Genomic DNA, 25,370 nt, shown 5'->3' with positions numbered 1-25,370 from the left:
TCAAACGACGGTGTTTATAATCCAAAATAAACCAAAATATATAGGTATAGAAAATAAGCTGTCCAAAGTCACTATTCCATGCGGACGAATTCGTGGGACCAGCTACATGGTCTCTAATAATACATATTTACTTGACAATTTTTTTGTCTAATTACTTTATATTAGGTAAACCTACCTCATAACTTTTTAGTGGGTGTACTTATTTTGATAATTCTTATTTTAGTTGAAAAGTAGTGCTTGCTATATGATTCCATTTAAATTAGATCTGATGACGAGTTTTTGAGTAGTCTTTAATAACGCATAATACTTAACTATTTTTACCGACGTTGTGTTAAGAGTGTATGCTACCTCAAATTGCTTATTTTCCACTCGGCGGGATGTCCATATCTTCCAAACTACTGAATATTTAAGTTTGAAATTTATGTATGGTAAAGTTCAGGACATAAACTATCTTTCATATGTTTCGAAAACACGATTCCAGAAAATTTTCTCGATAGAAAAAAATCGCAAAGTTACCTCTATTTTTGTACTAAAACCTTAATATCTCAGTAAATATAGAAGTTATGGACTTGAGATTAAGCATGGTAATTGAAATAAGTATGACGAACATTTTATATGTTGCGTTTTTTAAAAAATAACTATTGATAATGTTTGTGGGGAGAAAATACATGTAATTCGCGCGATGAACAACCACGCGCTCTCAATTCTCATGTGTATTTAGTACGGGTGAAATCTGAATTCGAGCTGAGGTAGGGTAGCCCCTTAATGGTCCATGTAATTGAAGTCATTTTTTTCGTTTGCAAGCAAAGACAATTTTTATTACCTATACGTTTCGTGAGCGCGCAAGCACAGCTATATTTTATAATGAAAAAGGTTTTACGAGAAAAAGAATTTGTTCCCTATGCGGTTCTTCATTTGTATGCGGCAGTTAGTATTAATATTTCACCTTATCGACGTTTATAAGGCTAAGATAAATAGTATTGGACGGTTATGCAGAAATACCTTTCCAGAGTAGCTCGTGTATTAGTGATTTTTTTTTTCACGTGTAGTATGATATATAACATCTACAGAACCGATAGGTAAGATTGAACGCAGTTAGGAGTCTAACACCCTCTACTACATGCATTGTAGTTAAAAAAAAAAACTTTTGACAAATTCAATAAACTCATGACTCAATCATACAACTACATATGAAAGTAATCTCACACAATATTAGAAATAAACACAAAATTCAAGTTGCTAGCTCTAGAACTGTTTGTGGTAAATAACAGAATGCAATGGGTGTACTTATTTTCCAATGAAAGCTCAAAAATCATAATTTATATGCTAAGTCGTGAAATCTAATACTATTAAACGAGCAATTCTTGTATATATATACGATTATCATGAAATTTAGTATGCAGGGGATTTCGGAGGCGATAAATCGATATAGCCAAAAAAAGAATTATCAAAATCGGGTCATAATTGACGAAGTTATCCCCGAACATACATAAAAAAATATAATCTATCTATACATTATATAAAAGCGAAAGGTCACTTATCACGAAACCTCCGAAACTATAACACCCACAAACTTGAAATTTGGCAGGTAGGCTCCTTATAAGGCATAGACATCCGCTAAGAACGGATTTTACGAAACTCGACCCCTAAGGGGGTAAAACGGGTGTTGGAAGTTTGTATGAAAGTCCTATGTTTTTGAAGTAAGAGTCTTGAAATTTAAAATGTACGCTCTTTAGATGGTGAGAAGGTGCCCAAATAATGTATCTTTAGCAATCAACTCCTTTTTGGGGTTAAAACGGGGGATGGTAGGTTGACTCCCTCATCACGAAATCTCCGAAACTATAACAGCTACAAACTTGAAATTTGGCAAGTAACTTTTGTATAGGACGTAAACATCCGCTAAGAACGAATTTTACGAAACTCGACACCTAAGAGGATAAAACGGGGGTCGGAAGTTTGTATGAAAGGCCTATGTTTTTAAAGTAAGAGACGAAATTTAAATTTTAATTAAATGTATGCTCTATAGATGGTGAAAAGGAGTCCAAATAATGCATCGTAATCTATATATATAAAAGAGAAGTGTCACTGACTCACTCATCACGAGAACTCAAAAATCGCTGGATGGTCCATCTATCCAGGATGGACAAAGATGAAATTTAGTAGGGAGGTCTACCTCCCTTCTTAGCGGACGTTTACTAACTATAATCTATTATAGTTAGTAAACGTCCGCTAAGAACGGATTTTTTGATATTCCACTGCTAAGGGCGTTTGATTGGGGTTGATAGTTTGTATGAAACATATACAGCAGCTATAAGTTCCCCTGCTAGGTTATTTATACGGCAGCCTGAAAATAAAACTAAAAATGTGATGTATAGAGAGGTTTTATAAATATAACTAATAAATTATACTAAATTGTGCCTTTTAAAAAATTATTCAGCGTGATAAGCATTTCAAGTGATTGAAATAAAAAAATAATTTGCTTAAACATCTTGATAGTAATGCATATCTTCATAACCACGCGAACGTAGTCGCGGGCAACAGTTAGTGTATTATAGCAATAAGGCCCCAAAAGTGTATGTGATCGATTCCCTCAAAATCTACTGAACGGATTTTCATGCGATTTCACCAATCGAGAGACGGAGGAAGGTTTACGGAACGGCTAAACCGATTTTGATGAGAGCTTCGCTGGAAGTTTGCCGGGAAAACTTTGTGACTCACTGATTTAAACGCGGGCGAAGCCGCGGGCACAGCTAGTAATTATATATAAATATATTGTTATATTGCGGAAAACCGGGATGTCTTGCGCGAACTCAGTGAGGCCTTTGTCCAGCAGTGGACTGACTGACTTGATATAACATTTAAACAGATAGTCGATTCCGTGTTCATCATCATCATCATCATCTTCACTTTAGCTTGATACAGTCTACTGCTGGACATAGGCCTCCGCAAGTTTAAGCTCCTCATGTGTGTTTGCCATAGTCACCACGGTGGGCAGGCGGATTGGTGACCGCAGGGCTGGCTTTGTCGCACCGAAGACGCTGCTCTCCGTCTTCAGCCTGTGTATTTCAAATCCAGCTGTTGGATGGTTATCACGCCACCGGTCGGCTTTTTAAGTTCCAAGGTGGTAGTGGAACTATGTTATCTCTTAGTCGCCTCTTACGACACCCACGGGAAGATAGGGGGCGGCTATATATTTTATTGCCGTAACAACACAGATATTTTGTTCAAATGAAAGTCCAGTAATAAAATGAAAAATAAATAAAAGAACTACCGCAGGTTAGCTGGAAGAGACTTCTTCTAATGTTATTTCTACCGGCTTTCTACATATAAATTATATAATGTGTATAACGCCTGACTGAGCGCAGTAGTCAGTGGTCGTCGTCCGGGCTACATCTGACGCCCGTTAGCAATAGTTTTCATTCATTAGTTTTGTTTTATTGCATATTGGAAAATTACTAAAATCGGAAACATCGAGATTTTTTTTATTGTCCGCTTAACTTAAACACGCCAATACGCCAACATGCCAAAACTCCAACACGCCAACACGCCACCACTCCAACATGCCAACACGTCAACACGCCAATACGTCAATGCGCCAAGATAACACGCCAACAGTCCAACATGCCAACACACCAATACGTCAGCACGCCAATACGCCAACACGCCAACACTCCAACACGCCAAAGCGCCAACACGCCAACACGCCAATGTGCCAATACGCCAACACGCTAAAACGCCAACAGTCCAACACGCCAACATGCCAACACGCCAATACGCCAATACGCCAATGCGCCAACACGCCAATGTGCCAATACGCCAACATGCCAATACGCCAACACGCGAAAACGCCAACACGCCAACACGCCAATGCGCCAACACGCCAACACGTCAACACGCCAACACGTCAACACTCCTACACGCCAACACTCCAACACGCCAATACGCCAACACGCCAACACGCCAATACGCCAACACGTCAACATGCCAACTGTCCAACACGCCAATACGCCAATGCGCCAACACGCCAATGTGCCAATACGCCAACACGCCAACATGCCAATACGCCAATACGCCAACACGCCAATACGCCAATGCGCCAACACGCCAACACGCCAATGCGCCAACACACCAACAGTCCAACACGTCAATACGCCAATGTGCCAATACGCCAACACGCCAATAGCCCAACACGTCAACATGCCAACACGCCAATACGCCAATGCGCCAACACGCCAACACGCCAATGTGCCAATACGCCAACACGCCAATGCGCCAATACGCCAACACGCCAATACGCCAATGCGCCTACACGCCAAGACGCCAATACGCCAATGCACCAACACGCCAACACGCCAATGTGCCAATACGCCAACACGCCAACAGGTTAACACACCAATACGCCAATGCGCCAACACGCCAACACGCCAATACGCCAATGCGCCAACACGCCAACACGCCAATACGTCAATGCGCCAACACGCCAACACGCCAATGTGCCAATACGCCAACACGCCAACACGCCAACAGTCCAACACGCAACCATGCCAACACGCCAATACGCCAATGCGCCAACACGCCAACATGTCAATACACCAACACGCCAACACGCCAATACACCAACACGCCAACGCGCCAACACGCCAACACGCCAATGTGCCAATACGCCAACACGCAAATACGCCAACTCGCCAATACGCCAACACGCCAATGCGCCAACACGCCAATGCGCCAACGTGCCAACGCGCTAATACACCAACACGACAACACGCCAACACGCCAATGTGCCAATATGCCAATACGCCAACACGCCAACACGCCAACACGCCAATACGCCAATGCGCCAACACGCCAACACGCCAATGTGCCAATACGCCAACACACCAACAGGTCAACACGCCAATACGCCAATGTGCCAACACGCCAATGTGCCAATACGCCAACACGCCAACACGCCAATACGCCAATGCGCCAACACGCCAACACGCCAATGTGCCAATACGCCAACACACCAACAGGTCAACACGCCAATACGCCAATGCGCCAACACGCCAATGTGCCAATACGCCAACACGCCAACAGTCCAACACGCCAACATTCCAACACGCCAACATGTCAACACGCCAACACGCCAATACGCCAATGCGACAACACGCCAACACGCAAATACGCCAACTCGCCAATACGCCAACACGCCAATGCGCCAACACGCCAATGCGCCAACGTGCCAACGCGCTAATACACCAACACGACAACACGCCAACACGCCAATGTGCCAATATGCCAATACGCCAACACGCCAACACGCCAACACGCCAATACGCCAACACGCCAACACGCCAACACGCCAATACGCCAATGCGCCAACACGCCAACACGCCAATGTGCCAATACGCCAACACACCAACAGGTCAACACGCCAATACGTCAACACGCCAATACGCCAATGCGCCAACACGCCAATGTGCCAATACGCCAACACGCCAACACGCCAATACGCCAATGCGCCAACACGCCAACACGCCAATGTGCCAATACGCCAACACACCAACAGGTCAACACGCCAATACGCCAATGCGCCAACACGCCAATGTGCCAATACGCCAACACGCCAACAGTCCAACACGCCAACATGTCAACACGCCAACACGCCAATACGCCAATGCGACAATACGCCAACATGCCAATACGCCAACACGCCAACACGCCAATGTGCCAATACGCCAACACGCCAACACGCAAATACGCCAACTCGCTAATACGACAGGACGCCAACAAAAATAACAAACCTGTTTAATAACGAACCGTTATTTATGATATTATATCTGTCCAGGTCCGGAAGAAGCCACTTCGCCATCTAAGGACATCGTGGCAGGATAGAAAATTGACTTACCCTTTTTGCGCTTGATAAAGCTCCAAAAAAGCTTAGGGTTTGAAGACAAAATTGTTTCCAGGCTATTCAAATACAATTTATAGTTTAGATTATGAAGCTTCGCGCAACGTTCCCTGAGCAACTTAAACTTTTCATTGATGACTTTTATCAGTGCTGCAGAAAACCATAGCGGATATTTACTAGACCGTGTTTTGGATTTGGGCACATGTTTAGCAATGATAATTCTCAGAACAGCAGTCATAACTCGACAATTTCTTCTCCCAAGAATATTATTCAGGGCACTTGTTATTTTTTCATAGTCAGCTTTTTAGAAGCGGAACCTAGCCCCAATACAAGATTCGAGCTTTTCCTGAAAGTTAATTTTAACGGAAAACTCAATATGAATGGTTTCAGTTATTTTATGATAACAAACAAAAAAAAATTGTGTTTGCTCGCAAACGAAAAAAAACCGACTTCAATTACATCGACGAGTAATACAACGTAGATCGACGAAAAAATAGTCAAGTAACTACGCGTTATCAAATATTACTCAAAAAGTAGTTATCAGATCTTAATAAAATTTATATGTGACCACATGACAAACATCAGCTTTCGATTAAATTAAAAATTATTAAAATCGGTACACCCAGTAAAAAGTTATTGCGGATTTTCAAGAGTTTCCCTTGATTTCTCTGGGATCCCATCATCAGATCCTGGTTTCCTTATCATGGTACTAAATTAGAGATATGTCCTTTCCAACAAAAAAAGAATTATCAAAATCGGTATACCCAGTAAAAAGTAATTGCGGATTTTCAAGAGTTTCCCTCGATTTCTCTGGGATCCCATCATCAGATCCTGGTTTCCTTATCAGAGTACTAAACTAGGGATATCTTCTTTCCACCAAAAACAATTATCAAAATCGGTACATCCAGTAGAAAGTTATGCGGTATAATACAACGTAGGTCGACGAAAAAGCGTCAAGTAAAAACGCATTATTAGATGTAACTCGAAAAGTAGTTGTTAGATCTCAAATAAATTTATATGACACCAATTGGCACACAGCACCTTTCGATTAAAACAAAATTTGTCGAAATCGGTCTACCCGGTCAAAAGTTCTGATGTAACATACATAAAAAAAAATACAGTCGAATTGAGAACCTCCTCCTTTTTTGGAAGTCGGTTAAAAACTGTATAATTATTATTTTATTTATTTATTGACAATTGACTTATCTCATATATAAAATTCTCGTGTCGCAGTGTTTGTAGTTGAACTCCTCCGAAACGGCTTGACCGATTCTCATGAAATTTTGTGTGCATATTGGGTAGGTCTGAGAATCGAACAACATCAATTTTTTATACCACTAAGTTAAAAGGGGGGGGGGGGGGGGATTAAGGGAGTTAATAAAATATATGGCAAAACAACGTTTGCGGGGTCAGCTAGTATATACATATATATACAGTCAAATTGAGTAACCTCCTCCTTTTTTGGAGTCGGCTAAAAAAAAAATTACGTTGAAAAATTTAATTTTACTCATAAGTATTGACAGAACGAAGTCTGTCCGGGCAGCTAGTAAATAATATAAATTAGTATAACTACATAGAACAAAGTCACGAGTGTGTAGTGTATGTATATATTTTAATCAGAGAGAACACTTTTGATACTTTATTACTATTACAAGCATTTTTTTATGATCTCAAATAAAATAAATCAATATGATGTTGAGCGATTATCGAAAATTTCGAACTATAATGTTATTACTCGATTGCTTTATACTTTATTGTTTTATTTCTGTATACAAGTAAGTATTAGGATATTTTTAAAATTAGTAGTCACATATAGATTTAGTTATTGTTTGTGTTAGATGTAGTGCAAATGCATTAAAATTTTACCACCGCTGATTGCAACAAATAAATAGTATAAGTACCATAAATATTTAGAGAAAATATTGTTTTCCTTTTTCATTAGCGTTGATGGAGCAAAACTTCCTCGCTATGTCATTGAGGCTGGCATGAAGCCGTAAGTGATTTATACTTATATTTTTACTAGTTAACCCCGCAAACGTTGTTTTTCCATATATGTTATTAACCCCCTTAATCCCCTCCCTTATAACTTAGTGGTATGAAAAATAGATTTTGGCCGACTCTCAGACCTACCCAATATGCACACAAAATTTCATAAAAATCGGTTCAGAATTTAATCCCCCCCCCCCTATACTTAGGGGTATGAAAAGTAGATGTTGGCTGATTCTCACAGCTACCCGATATGCACACAAAATTTCATAAAAATCAGTCCAGCCGTTTCGGAGGTATGTATGTTAACTAACATTGTGACACGAGAATTTTGATTTATTCTTTTTATCTATACAAATAAATAAAATTGGCGTGTCTGTTTGTAATATTAAAATAACCGCTTTTTACTAAATGCATATGGATGATTATTCGGTACATATATCAAAACTACAATCTTTACAATTTTTGTCTGTCTGTTTGTTTATTCCGGCTAATCTCTGAAACGGCTGGACCAATTTTGACGGGACTTTTACTTGCAGATAGCTGATGTAATAAGGAGTAGCTTAAGAGTAGCTTACTTTTATTTTAGACATTTATTTATTTTATAACACTGCAAACTGAACAATAACTTTTTGTTAATTCCACGCGGACGAAGTCGCGGGCACAGCTAGTAAATTATATAAACTTACTATTATTAAAGTCAATAAGAACTGGTCAAGATTACTTTAAAATAATTGTATTTTATTTTATGACCTAGTATCTGGGCGTTCGAGCTCTAGCAAAGATTTCAATTGCCCTAATTATAAAGTATAATAATTGTGTTGGCTCGCAAACGAAAAAAAGACATACTTCAATTACATCGACACATACACCGTAGGTAGACGAAAAAATAGTGAAGTAAATACGCGTTATCAAAGATTACTCAAAATGTCGTCATCAGATATCGATCAAATTTAAAAAAAAAACCACAAAACAAGTATTAGTTTTCGATTAAAACAAGAATCATTAAAATCGGTACACCCAGTGAAAAGTTATGCGGTATAATATAACGTAGGTCGACGAAAAAATATTGAAGTAAATACGCATTATTAGATATAACTCGAAAAGTACCTACTTGACAGATCTCAATTATATTTAAATGGGATCACAATTCGCACCACCTTTCAATAAAAATAAAATAGAAATCGATCCACCCAGTCAAGTTAACATACATAAAAAAAATACAATCAAATTGAAACCTCCTCCTTTTTTGGAAGTCGGTTAAAATATATATATACCTATTTTTTTTCCAGGGCAATTTTTGGCTCATACAGTTATGATGTTGTTAAAGGAATTTTCGTATTTCCAAGTAATAGTACTACAACAACGGAAGCTAGTATATATGACCTAATATTCAATAATTCTTCTTCTACTGTGGTCGATAAAAATTTAAGAAAACATGTAGCTGTCACTGAAACTCTTAAGGCCATCGATTGGTGGACACATGCGCGATTATTTCTAAAAAATTCAACCAGTAACTTTAAAACCAATCAAAAGAAAATTAAACTGTAAGCCATTAATGTATTTTTGAAGTGAAACTTCTTTAGGCGCATGCTAGTAAATTTTTTTACCGATGAAACGTCAATGTTTTGATGAAACGGTAACGTTTTTTTTGTCGATGGCGCTGGAACGAAAATCTAAAGCTTAAAAACCACACTTAAAAATTAGTTTGCCAAAGAAGTTTCACTTCTGACATGTGTAATTTGTACGCACGCACTTTGTTTTAAATAAAGCGTACGGATTTATTTAATCGTGTGTTATTTTTTGGTACAAGTTGTTATACATTTATTAAAAAACCAAAAGCCAAACATTTGTTAAAAAAAAAACCAAAGAATTCGTTTTCGAGATATATATTATGAATGAGTGTCTTTTTCACCGTGTGGCATTAAAGCTGTCTGACATATGACGGCAGTGTGACCAGATTTCATTTCACGAATCTGATGCCTGTGGCGGTTAAAAACTACTAAATTCTACTAAAAGAGAACGAGAAAATATTAAAAATTTATAACATTTTTTCGCCGTCGTGTTACAACGAAGAAGGATAATTGTTCTCTTGATTATAACGATAAAACAATAAAGAAAACACCATAAATTAGATAAACCAATGTTTGTTACTTAAAATTAAAATCAAAAATTTATATAGGTATTTTTAAATTGTGATCGAGTTATGGTTCTTCTTCTTTATTTTGGGTAACATTGTCATAAAGCTTTTTTGAGTTCATTAATTTGATTTGAAAGCTCTATTTCTTAGCATCTTTAACCTATTTCAATTTTTATTGAAATTTTGTGTTTCACTCGGAATTGATAACAGAGGGAAGCCCCTACATTCCAAGGACGATAATATTCAATCCTATGAAATACAGCTTAGATTGGCTTGTTTAGTAAGAGTCTATATAAAATGCCTCCGGGAATTACCATTTATGTACAGTTAAATTTAGGTATTAACAATGTTACATACCTCAAAACTCGTATAATTTAACTTTCGGGTGCTAAAATAGAGTAAATCGGAAGATTATACACTAAAATCATTTTGTCGGTATTTATTCACCAAAATCGGGAATTCCGCCTATAAATCGGTAACTTTTACATCACTGGCTCACGGCATGAATGGTTATGAAAAGAATAAAAATTAATGATAAACCTGCCCAATCAATTTTTTCAATACATGTGGGATTCCCTCAATAGCTTTCCCTCTCGAATAACTAATATTAGAAAGAGATAGTTACAATCCATTCGATGAACAGGAGAATACCCCACATTTTTTCGAGAGGTTTGCCATATGAAGGAAAAAAAGGTACCAGAATAGTTGAAAAGCGTGAATTCTACCAAAATATACCAAATAATTTTTATCTACTAGTGTTAACGGTACCACGAAATCTACCAAAAAAAGTAGAAATCAACTAAATCTGGTCACGCTGTATGGCGGTAAACAACAGATTTAACAGCGTAGTGCTTGTGTAGTGGGTGGAAGGGGGAAGACGCCAGACGGCGCACGACAGGACGACGGAGACACAGGAAAGACAAAAGGTTGATGATGCGATGATACGATGATACGACGACACGACGTACGGTTAGGGACGAGCCAGTAGAGAAGATAATCTTTATCGTAGCGGGGTGAGATTTTCTGAGAGCAACGAAGCAACTGGTCAAAAGGCACAGTAATTAAGAAAGTAAAGTTAAGGAAGGCACAATTAACAGCATGCACAAACGCTAGAAACTAATGTACTACCAGAAGTGAATCTCCTATTAACAATTGGTAGTCAGTAAGCTGTAATTCATTCCACCGTATAACTTTGATAGCGTGATGTAACTAAGGTCAGCGCCATCTAGTGACGAGTGTGTTACCGAACAAGGTCACCTTACTTTAATAATTGTCCGGTAGTCAGGTACAAATTAGGTCAATTATTTCCTTCCATTCGAAACTTCGTAAAATGAATTAGGGATTTATATTATAAATATTCGCGACCGTCAGCTGCGACTCCGTGGATGGGACTGGCAGTCGCAGCCTCCCACGAATGGAGAAAAAGTTTTTTATATTTTCCTCCCGCTTAAAAATTTGTCGGGTTATAGTTTACGTAATATCCTGATCCTGAAAAATAAAGTTAACTGATCTTGTATTTTCAATGATTTCCTCTCAACTAAAAATGTACCCGTAAGTATTAATGTACAAGATATGCATTTGCTTTGTCATTGGTAGAAAGGTGAAAATTTAGGGTTGTATGTATTTTTCAACGCCAAATCATAATAAAACAAAAAACAAATAATTTATCTAAAAATTAAAAAAAAAATTGGGTTGGACTACCCTTAACATTTAAGGGGATGAAAAACAGATGTTTGATTCTCAGACCTACCCAATATGCACATAAAATTTCATGAGAATCGGTCAAGCCGTTTCCGAGGAGTTTAACTACAAACACCGCGACACGAGAATTTTATATATTAGACTATATTCGAAGATACGAGAAAAATTTATGAATGGACCAGCTACAACCAACTCTCGTTTTGTCTTTTTGGTGTTTTTGGAATATTGCTTTATTGTTGCATATGAGTTTTTATTTATTCTATTTTTTTGTGACCAAATAATCTTAATAATATATGTAAAATAATTCATGTAACATTGTGACACGAGATTTTATATATAAGAATATGATGATCTAAGTTTTTTTTTTTAAATAGTTACCTACATATAAACGCAATGTGTCAGGTTAAAATCATATTTTTGAAATAGTTATTCTTAAATGAGACAATGTGCAGTGAAATAAAACAATTGTTTACGATATAATACAATATATTACAACTTAGGTGTTCTAAGTTTCATTATAAAATAACTTCACAGCTATATGAGTAACTCCAAATATGAAAGAAAGAAATGCTATTCCAAAAATAGCTCGGAAATACCTGAAAAAAAGCAAATGTTTTATTCATTGTGTGATATGATATTACAAACATATACATTTTTTTTAAATAACAATTCAATAAAATACAAATTTTAGTGAAATTCAATTGAAAAAATGATATATTATTTTCTAGGAGAAAACCGTCCAGATACATATGGCGAAATTTTAACATTTCGGAATCGTTTGTTATGCCAAATCAAATTTTCAGCAACCCCTTAACAAGTATTACATCACAAAAGCAAGACCCCCTTCAACATAACTGTGGATAAAATAAAAAATACTTTTTATTTAAGTTTTCTTTATATATATCCGATGCAGGATTACATAAATGACAAAGATATGTGGACTTAGTGATACTATATTTCATGCTAGACATTGGGCACGCCGCACGGTCCACCTACGGCCCACAACGCCAACGCTCACCACTTCTGAAATTGTCGTTTCACTAACGGAAAAAACGCCGCGGGCGTTGTGGGCGAATTTTATAAGTGGAATGCTTATTTGGGCGAATTGGGCACTGTCAGGTGTCATCTGTGGGCTCGCAATATGGCGGCATGGTGAAAACATGAAGCTGTGGGGGTTGTGAGTGAATATTTGGAATCGAATACATGGATTTGAGTTATACTTAATTCAAAATGGATTCCCGGAAATTGATCGTTGCGTTTTTGCCAAATCGAATCAGAGATAACATTCACAATTTGACATTAACAGTTGGTTTTTAAAATTCCCGCCACGTTTTGATGAAAGTCAACTTTGACCCACTTATATTTTGTGGGCGAAGTGGGCGCGATGCGGTCGCGAACAGTGACGTCATCTATATATATATATATATATATATATATATATATATATATATATATATATTTATATAAATTCAGAATGTTTGTGGAAAACGGACGAAAATTATAAAATTAAACAACATCGACAAAGTTATATTTTGCACATCTACTATTTTTTTAATAACATACACACGGTCGTCTCTTTCTACAAGTAAGCAATGTAATGCTTGTGATAGATACATTTTTTTTAATAAATATATATAAATAATACTTAGAAATCAATAAATTTATAATTAATGTCATTAACGACACCGTGCATGATCGATTGACCATTGACATACTTATTACAGATGAGGTACCAATAATAAAAACTGTTCATATAGAATTATAGACCATTGTAGACCAGTCTATGGCAACAAACAGTAGCCGCTTTAAGAATTAATGTTTCTTCTTCGGAATCAGAATCCATTCTTTTTTCAACAAAAATAGGTAGTACCTACACGTCATTAAAACAGCCCGGTCGGTCGAAAACTGAAGAGCCGGAGTGACGCCAGTCAGTGGGGAAATATTTCAACTGACGCGAAAAACTGATCAGTTAAACTGATGCGAAAAACTAATCGTCAATGGCCATCTTTAGGTAGAACAATAGAATTGGCGCCGCGATCGTCGCGGACGTAACAAATTTGTATAAAATCAGTTTCAATTTTTTTTAAAGAGTAACTGTGGAGAGTCTTGCTGGTTCTTCTCAGCACAATCTGCATTTTGAACTAGTGGTAGCTTCAATTTTTTAAAATAATTAAAATTTTAATTTGTAAAATGAGAATTCAAAGGGGTTTTTGAAGCCTATTTGAATAAAGCTATTTTTGATTTGATACACTTTTGAGTATGATAATAAGTTATAAATATATATATATAAATAATGTGAAATGTTATGAAAACATGAAGAAAAATTAATGAAGTAGGAACGTCACACTTCCTTTGACCTCACCTCCCTCTAACACATCCCAAAAGGATAAACAAAGACCTTAACACTAATTTTCAAACGTATTTTATGGACAACATAAATTTCATATTACGAATTCAACTTACCAAGTGAACTTAGATCGGCTTAAAACTTTTATTATGCCTAAAGTCTGATTTCTTGTGTTCTCAATATCTCCAGAATTATTTATAACAAAATGGGAATTGGCTACTTTTTGCTCCAGTGGCATTTGAGTATTTATTCTTTTCTTGGCCACTTTTTCTGAGAAGTCACTGCGTTTACATAGTCGTTCTAATTGTTGATGATCTTCGCTAAAACAAAATTAAAGATAACATCAAATAGTTTGATAGACCACATGGCCGAAAACATAATAATTATGTGTTTATACATAGCTACTGTTAAATATAAGCCACTGCCTGTGTAAGTAATTCAAAATACTTAGTAACCTGATAAATTAACAAACATTACTGTGTCTTCCTGGGTAAGAAATTCATTTGTTTCAGGATAAAGTGAAAATTTTGTTTTAAAGTAAATAAAAGCGAGACCTTGGAACTCGCAACCGTACCCAAAACTATTGAATATACCAAAATAATTGAATATCAAATATCTATGTATCCTATTATTTAAATACCTATATCCAAAATTTTATATTCATATCCTTACATCCCTGGTTAAAAAAAAAATATGTGAATTGTTATTTCAGCGGTTGTCTTTTTTATGGTCTCTCTTTTTTCTTCTTTCATAAAAACTTTTAAGGGAGAACTTTTAAAGCTGAACTTTTTTCTTTTTAGTCTTTATTAAATACAATAAAATAACCTGTCTCCTAATATAGTAAAAAATTAAATTTTTATATGATAATGATTACTGTAGTCATATGGTGACCAGAGATCCTGAGGAAAATTAGGAATGGTCCTGGTAACGCACTAGCGATGCTTCTGGTGTTGCAGACGTCTATAAGCTATGATAATAGCTTACCATCAGGTGAGCCATGCTTGTTTGCCGATTGAGTAATCGTTAGAGGAATCAATATACTTTCAATTTTAACTTTGCTTTTAATTTAGTTAATTTTAGTTGATGACTTCAAAGTGATTCAAGTTGGTTCTTTAAAAATATATATCATAAAATTACATATGTAATGTTATATACTAAGAACCTTAAAATAAAACATTATAATTTATTTTATTAAAGATTTATTATTATATTTATAAAGAACTAACTGTGCCCGCGGCTTCGCCCGCATTGAAATCAGTGTTTCACAAAGTTTTCCCGGCAAACTTCCAGTGAAACTCTCATCAAAATCGCTTTAGCCATTCCGTAAACCCTCCTTTTGAAGCACTCTCTCTATTGGTGAAACCGCATGAACACCACTTTTTTAAATTTATTTTCCGGCTGTAGTATAAATAACCTGTCAGGCGAACTTATAGCTGCTGTAGGTATATGTTTCAAACAAACTATCAACCCCAATGAAACCATCATTTGGACTTACACACTTTCAGTACTTGTCATTGGAAAATCATTGGCGTAAAGCTGATGGAGCCATAGTCTTTAAAGAAGAAGAAGAAAAAGAAGAGATCTAACAACTACTTTTTGAGTTATATCTAATAATGCATTTTTACTTGATGCTTTTTTTCGTCGATCTACGTTGTATTATACCGCATAAGTGTCTTCTGTATGTACTGATTTTGATAATTCTTTTGTTGTTGGAAAGGGGATATCCCTAGTTTGGTACCATGATAAGAAAAACAGGATCTGATGATGGGATCCCAAAGAAATCGAGGGAAACTCTCGAAAATCCGAATTTTACTGGGTGTACCGATTTTGATAATTTTTAATTTAATCGAAAGCTGATGTTTATCATATGGTCACATATAAATTTTATCGAGATATGATAACTACTTTTTGAGTAATCTTTGATAACGCGTAGTTACTTGACTATTTTTTCGTTGATCTATGTTGTATCACTCGTCGATGTAATTGAAGTCGGTTTTTTTTTTGTTTGCGAGCAAACACAATTATATATATAATTATATATATATATATATATATATATATATGGATTACGATGCATTATTTGGATACCTCCTCACCATCTACAGAGAATACATTTTAATTTTCAAGTCTCTTACTTCAAAAACATAGGACTTTCATACAAACTTTCAACCCATGTTTCACCCCCTTAGGGGTCGAGTTTCGTAAAATCCGTTCTTAGCGAATGTCTACATCCTATAAAGAGCCTACCTGCGAAATTTCAAGTTTGTAGGTGTTATAGTTTCGGAGATTTCGTGATGAGTGAACTTTCGCTTTTATATATATAGATAAATGTTTATAAGATTTTATTCTAAAAAAAGTTTTGTCAATTGTCAAAAGACTTACCATATAACAGTAATTATTTTGTGCATAAAGTTCAACATTTTCCCTGTTTCGAAGAGCAATGGGACCTCCATCACTACATATTTGTGAGCTGAGAAAAAGTACTTAAGCGCCATCAACATCATGGCTCTCTGAATCCTTGGGTGTGTTATGGCATTTAATTTTCGTCGCTTTTCTATATCATCAAAGATTAGTTCACCCAATTTGAGCCTATTTATTTTACCATCAGGATGTAATACACTATCACCAAAGTAGTTCTTCACTTCTTTCCATGCCTTCGTGCCAGGTTCTAGCACTATAAGTCACAAAATACATGAGAGCATAATTATATCACTTCTACTATTTTAATTTTCCTGATTTAAGTCTTTATTTAAGTTACCTTTTCTAGCTACTTCGTCCGCATCTATTACAGCTATTCCATTATCACGAAATATTGAAAGGACAGTACTTTTTCCGGTAGCTAATCCTCCTGTTAGTCCAACGATAAACATTTTTAAAGTTTACACCGATACCGTAGTTATTAAAACATCGATTTGATCGAAAAACTAGTATTTTTTTAAAGCTGTCAAATACAAATTAAATAAAAAAAAAACTAAAATATTGCTTGCTTGACTTTTATTTAAATAAATTTTTCTACTGCAACTATTAAACGATATATAAATCAAATACACAAATACATCAACTAAAATATTTATTATATTAACAATATTATTGCCCTATAATCGTATTATATTCAAAATTATTAATCCATTTAAATCGTTTCTGACGAAAAAACGGCAATTACATATTTGATTGTTATTTGACGCAACTATAGACTAAACAAAATACCAAAGACTTCATTATTATCTTCTGGATGGACTGGATGTTACTCCATGACTTCACAGTCCACTCTTTTGATATATAATAGATACATATAATATACTAAGAAATACTTATTATATAAATTTATATATACGTACATAAAGAAATATAAGCTGGTGAAGGATTAAGCCCTGGCAGAGAGATCAAACGGCCGAGAGTTAAGTCTGTAGACTGAAAATCCTAGCTGAGTCGAATAATACCGCCTGCATCTGGCCGCTAGTGAACCGCCCCGGATCCCCAGTTGCCTCAGGTGGTGAGTACTGGCACTGGTGAGTACTGATAATACGTATCCTCTGTTCTAGGAGACCGTACATAAGAGCAAGCTCTTGGTGGAGAATCTTGGCCGCTTGGTTAAGCCTAACCAAGTACTCAGATTTCGCAAGCGTGGAACAACCCGAAAGTACATACCTCTATGACACAACACATAGTCATCCCCGCCCGTCACTCACTTGCTCTGGAGACAGAGGATCGTCCTTCATTGCTCCACGCACACTCCGAGGAAGTCTCGAATTTCAACGTTAACCTTATACAGCTCGGGGACCCTTAGAAGCGATGAATAAGGCACTGAGTCGAAAGCCTTTTTATAGTCAATCCAGGCAGCTGAGAAGTTCCGAAGGTTGGGTCTGACAAGCTGTCCTGAGATACGACCTTTCGTTCTGAGCTGCAGATTGTAACCATTAATTTAAAATATTAAACTCATCAATTTGTCGTGAGATCTCACAGCTCAGAATGGACGTCAGTGTCTTGTAGATGAAAGTCAGATACGATATGGGGTGGTAGGCTGAGCGGTGTTGGTGGATTTAGGAGCTAAGTGAATGATCCCGTCCGTGAAAAGATTCGGGGCATCCTCCGATCTATTACCTTTTGGAACTGTCGAGCCAAGATTGCATCGCAGACCAAGCACCCTTTCAGCCAGCAGTGATTATATAAGTCGTCGGCTCCCACACTTTTCCAGTTTTGAGCCAGAAGAAGAAGAAATATACTTTATTGTGCATACAAGTTAACATACATAGGTATCTTAAAAATACAAGTTAGAAAATAATCTTATGCACAAAGATGGTGATTGGGTTCATCGGTTCGATCTTAGCTCATGGGTCATCTACCGCCGAAATTGAATCGCCTCGTGATTCACCTCCCTTCACCGTATTTTGCAATAGATGACGACGAGTTCAACCGTACTCGGTTTTTGGGAAGCAGAGCATGGTATCGGGTTATCCAGTTTTCTATAGAACCTTTTCTGATCAATCAAGAAGAGGTGGTTTTGTTAGAAGCTGTCTACTCTTTCAGAGTACCTCTCATTGCGTTTCTCCATGCTCCTATTTTTTGATTCAGGCTGTCGATGCGACGACGTTGACGGCCATTCTAACAGTGCGCACAATCTTTGGCCTCGTGTTGCCCGACCTAAGAGATAGTAGCCTACGAATACTGGCCAGGCCGATACGGCGTTCTATCCTCCTCTATGTGGTCTTGGCCGCCTTAACGGTACTCCGCGTCGCAGCATTGGGGGGTTTCAGAGGAGCGCCCCGAATCTCGGAAATCGCGTTATGCAAGATTCCTCTCATCTGCTCTACTTTTTGGGCAACTGCATTTTCAGCGATCGCATCCACAGGCGCTTTGTAACGAACACTTTCATGTTGTTTAGTAACTGCGCCGCATTCTGGTTCGACTCCAGACCCTTTCGCTGGATGCACCAAGCTCGATTTGCCAGGTTTTGAATTTGGTTGCAGGAACTGGTAATGCATTACTGCCCGGTAGCCAGTCCGTCCGGTTTTCTTTTCTACAGCTACTATAGTACGCACGAATGACATTCTCGATTACTCATTCATGGAGGTCATCCATGTCATGTGGTGCATTCAACCAGCGATGGATATCGAATGCTGAGTCCCTTGAGACTCTGTCTGTGTCAACTAACTGGTGGGAAAGGTTACCGATCCGCATGCTGCCACATCAACAGCACGAAATATTTGTAAAAGCAATCTTAAAAACAGTGGTGTAGCGTGCCTAGCGTGTCCTATATCAAAATTAGTTGATGGTCCCAAAAAGGGTAAAAATTTCTCAAAAAAGAAACAAAAATGCTTGCATTAAATTAAAATAGATATGAATTGATTACAAGTTATTACCTTCTCATAAAATAGACAAAATAAAAGCTTGTAAATAGACAAGTCTGGTAGCCGTCTTTGTCCTTAGGTAATTTTTTTATCAGTACAATTTTGAAAGACTTCTTTCTAGGCTATTGAGTTTTATCAGCAATAATTCCATGAGTACCTTAACCTTAATGGAATGAATTTATTTAATTTCGGTTTTTAAGCATTTTTTCAAAGTAATTAATTACTCCTAAAGATTAACTGAATCCCGCAATAACCGATGTAGTATGTTGCTAAGTTTTGGGCGCACGGTTTATCCGGAAAAAAGGGGATTGCCTTTGTGACTTTTGTCATTTCTGAAGTGAAAATTTTATAGGCACATAGATAGTTTTTTCATATGTTTTTCCCCGGGAAGCACGAGATTAAGTGACATCGTGGATATTAACATTTTACAAATTTTTGGTTACATACGTTAAGAGCCTCTGTAACCCAGGAAGCACCGTATGATTGATATGGTTGATACGACGGTAGCTACACTCCTGCTTAAAAACCACTATATGTTTTTGCATGTTTTCATAAATTTATAAGTCAAACGTGCCATCTATAATCTAGAATTAGAAATATGGCGCCATCCACCAGATATCTGTGCAACTTAGATGCCAACCGTCATCTTAAAAAGAAATAGAAATACAGCGACATCTACTGGATATCTATTCAACTTAGATGCCAAACCGCTATCTATTAGGATTTTATAGAACTAACCGATAAATACACACTATAGTCGTATAATAAACATTAGTTAATTTTTAACAAATATGGAGATCACTGATTGAGATAGAAAACCCTAAAGTTGGACCAAATTACAGATGCTTACAAAATTTGTTAAGAATTGGTACAGTAGGTTCGAGGCTTATCGCTAACATACATCGTGACACAAAATCTATATATTAATACGTGAAGCAAAATCTTTGTAACCCTTTTTACGAAAACTGCGCGGACGGAAGATAGTCAAATTTCGTACACTTATAGATAGTTTATATAAACAAGGAGCGCAGAGTGCTAATATTTTTTTAAATTATGCAAAAAAATATATTAAATCAATAAAAAAAAAAACATACACACTACAATGTATTTAACACACTCACGCATATATATATATATATATATATATATATATATACTAATATTATAATAAGGTAAAGTTTATAACTTTGTTTGTATGTAGGGGGTAATCTTCGCAAATACTGATTCGATTATGAAAATTCTTTCACTAACAGAAAGCTACACTATTCAGGAGTGATATAGGCTATATTTTATTGTAATTGAACAAAAAATTCAGTAAATAAGAAAAAGATTAAAATACAATATCAAAATGCTAATAAACTAGTGCCTTCTATCGCTATTAGAAAACAATTTATTAGTCTTTCGACGTTATTAATTTAGTCTTATTTAGTCTATCGACGACGTTTTCTCGATTTTTGATAGATGGCGTTGGAGGTTATTGGTATTATTTATTTAAGTGCTATAAAATTTGTTCTTTAAAGTATGTTAACTATTTGGTTCTGTAATTTAAAATAATAAATACACGGGAGCAACATATTATTTATGTAAGTGCTATAAAATTTGTTCTTTAAAGTATGTTATTTGGTTAATATAATAATAATTAACACCCAACAAAGTGGGCACGGGTCGACTATTATATATATATATATATATATATATATATATATATACTCTTTTGTTTTTGTTTTTTTTTTGTTTTACTCTTTTTGTCAAAGTCTGTAGTGAAATAGAAAAAACTAAAAAAGGTCTTTATTTTCATAATTTTTTGGTTTTCTTAAATTTAAATGTTTAATTATGGTCGGATTTCGACCTCTGGGCGACCACTAGTTTTTATAAATATAGTTATCGATAAAATTTGAGATTGAATAAATTTGGCATATTTTTAAATGTAGGTAAATTTATAAAGTTACAAGTTGAGCCCGCAAACGTGTTTCCATATGCCATGCCCCCCCTTTATAGCTTAGGGGTATGAAAAATAACTGTTCTCTGTTATCTTAAATGCCCTACAGCAATAAAGCTGTCCCACAACATTGTGTACAGGAGGGCTTAGATCTAATAAAAACGCCATTTAAATAAACAGCTGTTTATTTAAATTACGTTTTGTATCTAGTGCTCAAAGTTGATTTTACTCAAACAATTTAAACTTTTATTGATAGCAGATTAAATGACCTATTTAAAGCGAGATTTTCCCAGCATTCGGGATGAACAAACAAGCGTTCAAGCGCCATAAGAACACATTCTTATGTCATAAGTTTTGACAGCCGTGCCTTCATTTTCCCTCTGCTTCAGCCCTTAATATCCCACTACTGGGCATAGGCCTCTTTCCTCATGTAGGAGAAGGATCAGAGCTTAATCCACCACGTTGCTCCAATGCGGGTTGGCGGATATATTCTCTACTATGAGTAACGATCACTATCAGGTGTACATGATAACAACCGGGACCGACGGCTTAACGTGCTCTCCGAAGCACGGTGGGGAGACCCACAAGGACTGCACTAACACCCAGACCACGGAAAACACCTGTACGGCCAATACAAATATTTGTCATGTGCGGGGATCAAACTCGCAACCACCAGCGCAACAGGTACAATCCATGACTGTGACCGTTGCGCCAATGCGGCATCGGTTTCCCTCTGTCGTCTTAGAATAAAATACTGCCTAGGGCAAAAGACGATCGTAAAGCATCTATACCACACATTCTGGGACGACACAAGATGTGATGAAATAAATCTTAGACACCTTAGTGAAAAATTATTAAGCTTTTTGTGTCTGATTGAAACGTACACAAAGTTTCTCCTCTATATAGCAATACGAGAATAATTAGCGCTGTGTAAACACTACAATTTCAGACATGAACAGAGAGCCATCCAAAATCTGGTAGAGGTGGTGCAGTTTCTTCTCTAAATTCAAAGCTGTATTGGATCAGCAATCCTACGTCTAGGTAGTATTGTATGATAATGCCTGATTGTTTTAAAATTTATCCCCAATAGGGAAAGGCAAAGGACTATAATCCATACAGCCTAGTCTGAATTTGTAAGTTTCGTTCTGATATATCAAAAGGCCGGAGCCAAGTCTGAAGTAACTTTATTGTTCTTCTGATTCGATGACTGGTAGAGTAAGGCCGAAACCAAGTCTGAAATTTCATATTTTCGTCTACTCTTCTTTGTCTATAAGTGATAGGCGAGGTCGAAACCAAGTCTGTAATAGGCCGAAGCCTGAAATATCAAAATAAAATTTCACATCCGATGAATGAAGGTCCTGATCCTGTTTCAAATATCATTGATAGTATTGCAAATAAATTCAAATATACTAGTATAGTTATCCAAATTAGTCAATAAATCTTGTGTATTGCGCGGGACATTTTTTGGTCCAGAAGTTGATAACAAGTTGGCTATAAATAAGAGGCGTTCCAGATTAAAAGCGGAGCATTCAAAAAATATGTGATCTAAAGACTGTGTAGAGTTGTTGGTGCAATGTGGGCAAACGGGCGATGAGATGATACGCATACGATTCAAATGTGCATTAAATCTGCAATGTCCAAATCTCAAGCGGCATAGTATTGTATAATATTTTCTGCTTCTATGTTGATGCGATTTAGTAAACCAAGGACTTTTTCCAATATCTTGATTTATCTGAGCATACCAAGATCCTTTTCTTAACAAGGTTTGTCGCCAAAGATCACGCCAATCAGATAGGATTTTTGATTTAATAGCAACTAATAGATCAGTGTATGGTACGGCAACATTCTCATCAACAGGGCTGCCGCTGTCACTGTCAACAATTGAACGTGCCAGAAAGTCCACATGTTCATTTCCCCTTACTCCTATATGTGAAGGTGTCCACAATAATTTGATGTTGTAGTTTCTTCTGGATAGTTGATAAAGGAGATGTCTTATTTCTAAAATGATGAAGTTTGTATTAGCACTGAATTGATAATTATCTAAAGCCTTTAGAACGCTCATACTGTCAGTAATGATCAGCCAATATTGATTAGTTTGTTTTTTAATGAATTCTAGGGCAGCAGTAATTGCTAGAGCTTCAGCTGTAAATATTGATATCTCCTTTTTCAATCTGACGCCTTGGCCAAACTTCAGATGAGGTACATAATAGGCCATGGAAACATTTATATCATTTTTTGATCCATCTGTGTAAACTTGTTTGAACTTATCAGAGTATTGTGCTATGAGGTTGTAAACTTCCTGGCGCTCTTTTAGCTTATGGTCAATAATAATATCGATTTGATTAATAAGACAGTCAAACTCCTTTTCGTAACACATCCAATTGCTAGAACTGTGTATTTTGTGTTGGTTATTTAGATTTAACATGAATGAATATTCGAAGAGAATAAATGGGTTATTAGAAGTTAATGGAGCATTTACAGGATATTTACTATGTAAGTAATTAAGCTTTTTAATTAGAGGATGATTACTAATGGAAAACAGTTTTAGCAAAAAACAGTATTTCAAATATTTAAATCTAAGGTGTAAAGGGGAAATGTTGCACTCGACCTGTAACGAATTAATTGGGGTTGTTTTCATGGCGCCAGTGATAAGTCTCAGGCTGTGATTTTGAATAATATTTAATTTGTTAACCAACTTGTCATTAGCAGAAAAACATAGAAATCCATATTCAAAATGACTGCGTACAAGAGATTTATATAGGGTAAGAAGGATTTTTGGATCAGAACCCCAATATGTTTTTGCAAGAGACTTTAAAATATTAAGAGCCTTAAGAGCTCTATCAACTATGTGGTCTACATATTTGTTCCATGATAAGTTATTCATGAATATAACACCTAAAAATTTAACTTCATTTGTGATAAGAAGAGATATATTATTATAGTTTATTTTAATTCTTTCAGACCCTACTTTATTAAAAACTATGACTTTAGACTTTTCAAAGCTAATGTCCAATGCAAGATAATTAAAATAAGAATTTAATTTAACTAAAGCTTCGTTTAACTTAAGATTTAGGGTAGTTATATTATTACTAGAACAATAGACTACCAAATCATCAGCAAACTGTAAATTGTATATATGAGAGCCTAGAATTAAGTTTAATCTATGTATATAAAGTGTGAAAATCAATGGACTCAAAATGCTACCTTGACATGTACCTTTATGAGAAAGCCTTGGACCAATAAGTCTATTATTATACTTAACAAATACCTTCCTACTGTGCAAAAAATTAAAAATCCATTGTATAACTTTTACAGGTAAACCAATCGCAGCTAATTCCGTGGATAGAATATGATGGTTAACATTATTAAAGGCTCCAACTACATCGAAGAAAACTCCAGCGAGAGCTTGCTTTGATTGTATAGCATTATAAATATCAAGATGTAAGTGAGCAATGCTCTCCCTTGAAGACCTGCCTCTTCTAAAACCAAACTGATTAGAAGGTAAAATATGATTAGACTCTATGAAATGTTCCAATCTTTGTTTTAAAAGTTGTTCAAATATTTTTCCCATGCAAGAAGTCAATGCTATAGGTCTATATGAATCAAAGTTAAACTTGTCCTTGTTGGGTTTTAAGATAGGTACTAAACAATCAACCTTCCAATCCATAGGAATAAGATTATGCTCCCAAAGAAGATTCAGGATATTTAATAAAATTAGTTTAGATTGAGAAGACAGGTGTTTAAGCATTTTATATGAAATGTAGTCAAGGCCAGGTGTAGAGTCTTTTCTGGATGAAATAGCAGAATTTAATTCGACAATGGTAAAAGATTTTATAATAAAATTTTGATTAGGAAGAATATGGCAGAAAGAATTAAGATTAAAGGCTGGCTCTACAGTATCTGGAGTATATTTTTTGAGAAAATCAAAGATCCAAGAATAGTCAGAGTTGTTATGGGAAGGTGGAGAATAGCTTTTGTTAAATTTTCGCATATACGTCCAAATGACTGATATAGGA

General features: G+C 36.2%; 1 protein-coding gene across 1 annotated transcript; it reads right to left on the bottom strand.

The window, feature by feature from the left end:
• Nucleotides 1–12,188: 12,188 nt before the first annotated feature.
• Nucleotides 12,189–17,026, bottom strand: LOC123668523 (dephospho-CoA kinase domain-containing protein). Its single transcript, XM_045602258.1, has 4 exons — nt 16,826–17,026; nt 16,450–16,741; nt 14,184–14,387; nt 12,189–12,316 (listed from the first exon to the last, which is right to left on the bottom strand). Exons 1-4 carry the CDS (start codon nt 16,935–16,937, stop codon nt 12,226–12,228), a joined length of 699 nt encoding a protein of 232 aa, XP_045458214.1. The 5' UTR covers nt 16,938–17,026; the 3' UTR covers nt 12,189–12,225.
• Between the last annotated feature and the right edge of the window lie 8,344 nt (nt 17,027–25,370).

The sequence above is a fragment of the Melitaea cinxia genome, chromosome Z (assembly GCF_905220565.1).
Source record: "Melitaea cinxia chromosome Z, ilMelCinx1.1, whole genome shotgun sequence".
In the NCBI taxonomy this organism is placed as follows: Eukaryota; Metazoa; Arthropoda; class Insecta; order Lepidoptera; family Nymphalidae; genus Melitaea; species Melitaea cinxia.
This window is presented reverse-complemented; position numbering and strand designations above follow the sequence as displayed.

What these genes read in the sequence shown, in the direction of transcription:
- LOC123668523 (XM_045602258.1), bottom strand. Translation starts at nt 16,937, where the DNA reads ATGTTTATCGTTGGACTAACAGGAGGATTAGCTACCGGAAAAAGTACT. An exon ending in GGACGAAGTAGCTAGAAAAG is followed by an intron (nt 16,742 to 16,825) that starts GTAACTTAAATA and finishes TGTGACTTATAG; the next exon opens with TGCTAGAACCTGGCACGAAG. An exon ending in AAAATAATTACTGTTATATG is followed by an intron (nt 14,388 to 16,449) that starts GTAAGTCTTTTG and finishes ATTTTGTTTTAG; the next exon opens with CGAAGATCATCAACAATTAG.